This window comes from Sinocyclocheilus rhinocerous, unplaced genomic scaffold, assembly GCF_001515625.1.
Source record: "Sinocyclocheilus rhinocerous isolate Xijiao unplaced genomic scaffold, SAMN03320098_v1.1 scaffold1112, whole genome shotgun sequence".
Taxonomy (NCBI): Eukaryota; Metazoa; Chordata; class Actinopteri; order Cypriniformes; family Cyprinidae; genus Sinocyclocheilus; species Sinocyclocheilus rhinocerous.
In genome coordinates this window covers 558942-567799 of record NW_015657961.1, presented here as the reverse complement: position 1 = coordinate 567799, position 8858 = coordinate 558942, and the positions used below count along the sequence as shown (strand labels likewise).

At 36.1% G+C, this 8858-nt stretch overlaps 2 protein-coding genes across 4 annotated transcripts in view; one reads left to right on the top strand and one right to left on the bottom strand.

The window, feature by feature from the left end:
* The window catches only part of LOC107721741 (tripartite motif-containing protein 16-like), a 258890-nt gene that overhangs the window by 82666 nt on the left and 167366 nt on the right, over window positions 1–8858 (bottom strand). The gene's annotated exons all lie outside the window — the stretch shown is intronic.
* Window positions 1–8858, top strand: part of LOC107721715 (disco-interacting protein 2 homolog C-like) — a 38450-nt gene that overhangs the window by 16780 nt on the left and 12812 nt on the right. For all 3 annotated transcript variants that reach the window (XM_016529853.1, XM_016529852.1, XM_016529851.1), the window contains 15 exons: window positions 35–145; window positions 329–452; window positions 586–695; window positions 1494–1596; window positions 1728–1792; window positions 1929–2022; window positions 2225–2344; window positions 2474–2588; window positions 3938–4077; window positions 4225–4361; window positions 5243–5451; window positions 5830–5944; window positions 7475–7676; window positions 7765–7865; window positions 8690–8770. In XM_016529853.1, the coding sequence (XP_016385339.1) occupies window positions 35–145; window positions 329–452; window positions 586–695; window positions 1494–1596; window positions 1728–1792; window positions 1929–2022; window positions 2225–2344; window positions 2474–2588; window positions 3938–4077; window positions 4225–4361; window positions 5243–5451; window positions 5830–5944; window positions 7475–7676; window positions 7765–7865; window positions 8690–8770 (1827 nt within the window). The remainder of the gene's footprint in view (window positions 1–34; window positions 146–328; window positions 453–585; window positions 696–1493; window positions 1597–1727; window positions 1793–1928; window positions 2023–2224; window positions 2345–2473; window positions 2589–3937; window positions 4078–4224; window positions 4362–5242; window positions 5452–5829; window positions 5945–7474; window positions 7677–7764; window positions 7866–8689; window positions 8771–8858) is intronic.

Genomic DNA, 8858 nt, shown 5'->3' with positions numbered 1-8858 from the left:
TGATGAAGAATGAAGACTGTATGTGTTACTGTAGGTAGCACTGGTTTACCCCAATAATGACCCAGCAGCGTTCATGGTGGCATTTTATGGCTGTCTTTTGGCTGAAGTTGTTCCTGTCCCAATTGAAGTACCACTTACAAAGAAGGTAATTTCTACTGCAAAAAAATTCCAGCAATAGTAGCTTAGGCAGTACTGCATATATTCAAAATATCTAATAATTAGTCATTATTAAATGGATAGTTCACCAAAAAACCTTTTACAGTTTTACAAAAATTTTATAAGAACAAAATTAGCCTGAGGCATGCCCTCCTGTTTTCGCCCCTCAAAGGATGCTGGGAGTCAACAAATTGGTTTCCTTTTGGGTAGCTGTGGAGTTGCTGTGGCATTAACAAGTGATGCATGTCATAAAGGCCTTCCCAAGAGTGCTAGTGGTGATGTCATGCAGTTTAAAGGTCAGAGATGTCACAATGTTTGTTAGAAAAACCTACACATGAGTCTTCATAGGAACATTGTTATTTGTTAAACATATATGTGTGTTTTTATCTAGTTTATATGTTTGTGTTGTGTGTGTGTGTGTGTGTTCAGGCTGGCCAAAGTTGCTCTGGGTGCTGACTGACTCCAAACATTTATCTAAACCCCCACGAGAATGGTTTCCTCTCATTAAAGATGCCAACAATGACACAGCATACATAGAGGTAACAGACCATGTGATTATGTGTCAAATTCATTTTGTTGTTTCTTAAATATATATCATAATTTATTTAATGCTAATATTAATTAAAGATATTTTTTTTTAATAATACAGGAATAATACGGAAGTTTGGGGTCAGTAAGAAGTTTTTTTTTTTATTACTGAATACTTCTATTAAGGAAGGACACATTCAATTGATCAAAAGTAACAGTAAACATTTATTATATTACAAAAGATTTCTGTTTCAAATAAATGCTTTTCTTTTGAACCTTCTATTCATGAAATAATTGAAAAAAATGTATCATATGTATCAAACTGATAATAATAAGAAATGTTTCATGAGCACCAAATCAGCATTTTAGAATGATTTCTGAAGGATCTTGTGAAGACTGAAGACTGGAGTAATGAATGCTGAAATTTCAGCTTTGCCATCACAGGAATAAATTACATTTTAAAATATATTAAGACAATTATTTTAAATTATAAAAATATTTTACAATATAAGTGTTTTACTGTATTTTTGATCAAATAAATGCAGCCTCGGTAAGAATAAGAGACTTCTTTCAAAAACATAAAAAATTTACTGACCCAAACTTTACAGTAGTGTGTGTATATAAATAAATAAATAAATAAATATATACTATATATATAAAATTTTAAGTATTTATTTATAATATTTATATAGCTTCCCAAGTTCAAGGCTGCTTAATATGCAAGGGGGCTTGTATTATAGTTCTTTGACAATACAGGTATCTCATTGCATTTATAATGAAAGTGGCAATGTTTCGTGGTTGATTGACAGTATAAGACCTGTAAGGATGGGAGTGTGTTGGGAATAACTGTGACAAGAATGGCGATGCTCACACACTGCCAAACACTTACGCATACCTGCGGATACAGTGAGGGTAAGATATTAAAAAAAATCACACTTCAGATTCTTAAAGGGATAATTTACCCAAAAATTAAAAAAACTGTCATGTTGTTCCAAAACCGTATGACTTCATTTTTAAGTGGTTTGTGTTTGTTTGTGTTTCAGCTGAGACTATGGTGAATGTGTTGGACTTTAAGAAAGGCATTGGCCTTTGGCACAGTGTTCAAACAGTAAGATAATTGACTTCATTTATTATATGTTGTCATTTATCAGATTTTTTTTGTAGCCTACACTTGATTTTTTTTAGCCTGTCTTTTTTGAAAAAGTGATTTCTCTTTTTTTTCTCTTCTTTTTTTCTCTGTGTAGAGTGTGTTGAATATGTTACATGTGGTCAGTGTTCCATATGCACTTATGAAAGTAAATCCTCTGTCCTGGATCCAGAACGTCTGCCAGTACAAAGGTACACACACACATACAAACACACACAGTTACATCAGTATGTGATAATGTGCAGACTTTTGATCTCCTGGCTTTTTAGATGGTGTACGTGTTCAAAGATCACCTATCGCTCTAATCAGAAGCGAAGTCTGCTGTATAAAACAAGAGCACACATAGTGTTACACATTCTGTTAAATAATCAGTCTCTTTCTATGTGTGTGCAGCTAAGGTGGCTTGTGTGAAGAGTAGGGATCTGCACTGGGCTTTGATGGCCTACAAAGACCAGAGTGACACCACCATGAGCTGTCTGAGAATGCTGCTGATCGCTGATGGATCAAACCCCTGTGAGTGTGTTAATGATGAATCAAACCCCCTTGAGTGTGTTTTACTGGTGAATCAAAGCCTGTGAGCATGTTACCTTGTGAATCAAGCCTCTATGTGAAGTGTGTAAATTCTCTGTCTTTCATTCCCAGGGTCGATATCCTCCTGTGACGCATTCTTGAACGTGTTTCAGAGCATGGGCTTGAGGTCAGAGGTCATATGCCCGTGTGCTGGCTCCCCCGAGGCCCTAACTGTAGCTGTGAGGAGGTATAAATACACTAACACTCTCTTTGCCCAGGAGGCACACACGTCATTCCCGTGCTCAGGAATCTGTTTTCAGTTTAAACTCATTAAAATGGGAGGTACTGTCTTTTGTGGTCACACATTACAAACGACATAACCAGGCCTATGTACATTCATACTGTACACACAGAAACACAAAACTATTAAGAAATACATCTGACTCCGATTTTAATGTCATGTAGTGAAAACTTCTTGGTTCTTAATCATTAATTAAAATGCATTTAATTGTGCTTGTGTGTGGTCTGAGTTTAAATAGTGTTATCAGACCGATATTGCACTAGACTTTGCAATATCGCCATAAAGTCTGTTTCACATTGCCAAGAATTGCCCAAATAAACAAAAAAGGACGCCTGACCGACATGTAAAGTTACTAACCACTCTTCAGTTTATATGTGCCATTTGTAGGCTGGTAAATCTGAAATCAGATACTACCCAAAGTGCAAAATGGAATATAGAAAGTGTGATTGTAGATATCTCAAACAAAACTATCGAATATCTCTTGCAAGATAAACTTAGGCAAATCTGGTTGATAATTTTTTCTCGGAAGCATTCATAATAGTAGAGATTCATAAATTTGACTGGATAAAGGAGATTTGAAAAGATTTGTAAAGGCAGAGATCCCAGAAGTTGCATAAAGCCAACCAATCAGAATAGAGCTTGCTGTTTTGAGAAAGCTTTTGCCATTTTTGTATGTAGTATGCATTAGATGGGCTGTGGGAATGCTGTTGAGGCTGAGACTGAAAATGATATCTTTATGTAATACTTTCATTTAGCAAGGGTGCATTAAATTGATCAAAAGCGACAGTAAACGCATTTATGTTGGAAAAGATTGCTATTTCACATAAATGTTGCATAAAAAGCACAAGCGACTTCTTTCAAAAATATGTAAAAATCTTATCAACTCCAAACCTTTTAATAATAGTATATATTATAGTTGAATCTTATTAAAATACCATGTGGCTCCTCATGTTTTATGCTTTTATGTTTTATGTTTTGTGTTCTTTTGGTGACGCATTCAATGGGATTTTTGTGGGTGCAAATGCAAGAATTTGGTGGTAGAAAATAAATAATGATATAACTTGCACAAACTTTTATTTAGGACTGTGAGAATGCCAAGTAATATTCACACCAGCCAATCAAACCTCTTTTGTCAGGGGTTGTAGAGCTTTTGCAGCTCCAGGATGCAAAACCACACAATTCTGTATTGTTTATGAAATCTGGAAAATATTGTGTCTATGGTAACATAATATTCTGGCAACACATATGGACATGTTTATTCTTTCATTTATTTGTATGCATGTGTTTTCTGTCAGGCCTCAGGAGGGCAGCTCTAAGCCAGCAGGCCAAGGAGTCCTAAGTATGACGAATCTGAGTCATGGGGTCATCAGAGTGGACACGGGAGAGAAGCTGTCCGTCCTCACCCTACAGGATGTGGGCACGGCCATGCCAGGAGGTACATAGATTACAAAAAGATGAACGAATGAACAACCCCAAAGCATTTTGATTTAGGTCCAACATCTACCTCAGAAACCAGCCTAGAGCAGTTTCTAGAGCAGAAACTTTGTTTCTTGTAAAACTGACTTTTCTCCATCTTTCTCAGCAATGGTGTGTGTTGTTAAACTGGAGGGTGTTCCTCAACTGTGTAAAACCGATGAGATTGGAGAGATCTGCGTGTCGTCTGTTGCCACGGGAACGTCATATTATGGGCTTTCAGGAATGAGCAAGAACACATTCGAGGTGTGAAAATACATTATAGACTGTATATACACTAAGTTTCTAAGATTCACTGCCGTTCAAAAGTTTTTTCATTCATAGCTTTATTCAACAGGGACATATTAAAATGATCAAAAGTGACAGTAAAGACTTTTACAGTGTTACTAAAGGATTCTGTGTCAAATAAATGCTTTTCTTTTGAAGTTTCTATTCCTCAAAGAATCCTGAAAAAAAATGTATCACGGTTACTACATAAATGTTAAGCAGCACAACTGTTTTCAACATTTCTAATAAGAAGAAATGTTTCTTGAGCACCAATTTTCTTGAGCAATTTTAAAATATGTTCAGTGTTCTTAAATATATTTTAAAAATATATTTTACATTTTTAAATCTATTAAAATAGGTAGTGTAGTAATATTTCCCAACATTACTGTTTTTACTGTATTATACATATTCTAAATACAAAAATATATTTATTTAGATGCAAAAATGTATTTATTTTTATTTTTACAAATAATTTTAGTTTTTACAAATAAACTTTGCAGTCTTGGTGAGCAAGACTTTTTCAAAAACATTTAAAAATCTTACAGACTACTACCCAAACTTTTGAACAGCATTGTAAAAGATCTTTATTTTACTGTAGTAAAGTAAAAAAAACACTTTAGCGCATTTGAAGCTGGTTTAACATGGTTTCTACATTTATGCATTTGCTAGACACTTTTATTACATTGTATTCAAATTTTATTTAAGTTGCTTCTGGTCCAAGCTGGTCATTTATAGTAATTAGCTGGTTTAAGCTTTTTTGATTAAATGTTGGTAAATGTTAAGTAGAAAGTGTGTGTATCCTTCTATTTAGTGTGTGTGTCCTGTCAGTCAGTAAATTTGTTTGTGTCTCTGTGGTGCAGGTGTGTCCAGTGGCATGTGACGGTGGATTTGTCAGCGATTGCGTGTTCGTGAGGTCAGGTCTGCTGGGGTTTGTGGGTCCGGGTGGGATGATCTTCATCTCTGGTACACTTGAAGGACTGATGCAGGTCGGGGGTCGGAAACACAGTGCTGATGACATCATCGCTACCGCTCTTGCTGTTGAGCCCATGAAGTTCATCTATAGAGGAAGGTATGTATGAAAAAGAAGACCAAAATAACCAACCAATACTACTCCAGTATTGCCGCTGTCGCCTCTGGCTTGCTTAGTTGGGGACACTTAATTTCCAGCGATATCGTCGACTTGATTGTACAGATACTATTTAAACTGAACTGAGCTGGATGATGACATCACTGAATTCAGTGATGAACTGCCTTTAACTGAAAATTGAGTGTTTACCATTGTAATTTTGCATTAATGACACACTATTTTCCTAATTAATTCTGTACAGTTGCTTTGACACAATCTGTATTGTTAAAAGCGCTATATAAATAAAGGTAACTTGACTTGACTCTAGAAAGAATCTTGTTTTAAAACCATCTGAGTAATCCCTGTGCTCACTGTGTGTAGGACGGTGGTGTTCTCAGTGAATGTGTTGTATGATGAGAGGATTGTGCTGGTAGCAGAACAGAGACCAGATTCAACTGAAGAAGAGAGTTACCAGTGGATGAGCCGAGTGTTGCAGGTACACACACACACATAACCAGGCTCAAAGTTAGCATTTTTCTGTTCTTGCTAAAAGCAAAAGTGCTACACTAAGCAACAAAGTCACAGCCATATTTATTAATATTTGATGTATAGTTATATAGGCAATATATAAAAATAAGCTGAAATTTTCAGCTTCTCGTACATAACGTGGTGTAGTTGGTGCTAGTTCAAATTTAAAAAATGCTTCTACAAAAAAAAAAAACTTTAATCTGCAGATATGGCCTTGTTTAGGTATCTGTGCCTTTGTGCATACAGCAATAGTGTGCACCCTTAATTTACAGAGAAAAGAAGGTCAGGGAAAAATCTGTAGATGGAAAAATCTCTATACAAGTTCTTTTTACATTTTCCTTTTTTTGTTACTTTGCACTTTTTGTTAGAAAATGTTTATTTACTATTTATTCAAGTTTTTTAAGGTATCTAATATTTTGATACTTAATTTCCATGATCTAAATATTCTTAAAAATTAAAAGTTTGTTGTCATTTGGAAGTGTGTAGGCCTACTTGCATTATTATGCTGTTACATTATGATTATATATTCAGTGGCATAAAATGGTCTTCAAAATGACAATAACATCGCTTATCGCTATTATTTCTGGGCAATATATCGCACAACAAAAAGTTGTTATCGTGACAGGCCTAGGTGTGGCAACCCACCACAACATGACTAAAATAGAAACAAAGCTAGCACCAACAGATCTTATTGCATGTCACCTGTTGTGGCGTCGCTCATAATGACAAAAACTATGATTTAAATCAAAGAAAGATAATTTATTGCTTTATTGTGTCGTGCCAGGTCTGGACATACTGTAATTCTTTTTGCAAAATAAAATAACAGAAATTATAGATTAAAAATGATTTGAAATGAAAATGACTTATTTTTGTATTCTATAATCTTAACTATGAACTTCTGAATGCCATAAAAATGTATAAAAAACAAATATATAGTTCAGTCATGAAACTCTAGATGGTTCATTCTGACGGGGTGTTAACGTAACTGATGATATTCAGAGAGTTAAACGACTTGGCACAAGCTGATTGGTTCATGCTGCATATGCAGCCAATGAGCTTATTGCCTTGCATTTATATGGCTGGCTAGCATTCACTTGAGATTCCTGCAGCGCGCTTTCAGAGTTCTCTGAAACCCTCCACCTTCCCCAGCTCCATCTGTATAGATCTGCTACGGGGTTATTTTATATGCTATTTGTGCAGCAGCAGCATGTCTTAAATACTCACGGCACCGTATCGCCATATGCATTGGCAGTAGCAAGTTCCTGTACTTGCTTGCAGCAGCAGCAATAATCTACAACTACAGCAATAACCAACAGCAGCAGCAATTCAGCAGCAGCGTAGTAGATCTGTTCCGCCAAGACCAAATACATTAACATTGTCATATCCATCTCCATGCTAAAATGTTCTGAGAGTTGTCATGATTGAATTAAGGTTATTAATAATGAATTAATTTTGAAGAGTTCTCTGACCAAACCTGTGTGTGTGTTTCTGTGTTTAGGCTATAGATGGGATTCATCAGGTGGGGGTGTACTGCCTGGCATTGGTTTCTGCCAACACCCTCCCCAAAACCCCTCTGGGTGGAATCCACCTGTCTGAGACCAAACAGCTGTTCCTCGAGGGGGCGCTACACCCCAGCAGCATCCTCATGTGTCCTCACTCCTGCATCACAAACCTGCCCAAACCCAGACAGAAACAACCCGGTACACAAGCCTTTGTGTACAAGCCTTGTTGTAGAGCATGTGTGTTACATAGAAAATAATGTGTAAATATTGTGTGTATTTGTTGCAGAGGTGGGTCCTGCCTCTGTGATGGTGGGGAATCTCGTTGCAGGAAAGCGAATGGCTCAGGCCAGCGGAAGAGACCTGAGTCACATGGAGGACAATGAGCAGGTAAATCCAGATATTAGGATCTCTTAGTGCTAAACGATTAATCAGAATAAGACCAAAATCGTGATATAAAAGGATGCGATTTAATGAAATGAATATATGCGTGTTCAGAGTGAAGTGCTGCACTGTGTTTATGCGAACAGCTCATGATTCAATGTTTTCATGTCTTAGAGCGGCTCAGTTTACAGTAAATGATGCTCCACACAAACTTCATCTCTGCATGTGTTGTGAAATTGGCTCGCTTATAACATGCATTTGGGAACGCAAAGTGCACCAGCCATTTACCAGATTTGTATTGACAAGTGTTTATAAACCAAGAAATGAGAAGCTATGAGGGCCCCCTGCAGTTGTATTGATGGTTTAACATTTGAAACTGAGGAAATTAAGAAATTAAGTTATATGAGGACATACAATTATTTTATTAAAATTATTACAAATTATCATTGTTTTACCTTAATTCTTGGTTCTTTTAATAATGAAATAGTATTTTTGCAGTAGTAGTGTTTCTGATTTTGCTTAATATTTTATTTAATAGTATTTAATAATTGTGCAGCCCTACAAAAAAGCATAGCAAACCTGGAGCTCTTTGAAAAAATTGGAATTTGAACATTTGCAATTCCTTTTTTTCCCCAAAGCATACAGCTCTAGGATCTCTTGTTTTTTTTGGGGTTTTTTTTGGAGATGGGAAGAGTTAGCCAAAAAGTATGTCTGTGTAACAATTTCATGTGACCCCCTGTAAAGGAAAACTTGTATAGGGCATATGAGTGAGTGTGAGTATGTGTCTTTTTCACTCTGACTGATTATTCATTCTCTTGTGTGATTTCTAGTTCCTGTTTCTGTCGGAGGTGCTGCAGTGGAGAGCTCAGACAACACCTGAGCACATATTGTACACACTTATTAACTCACGGGTAACACACATATATTACTTTTCTCAGTTTCCTTTCAGCAGTGAGTGTTAAGAAAATGATCAAAAATCTCATTTTTATGAATTCAGGT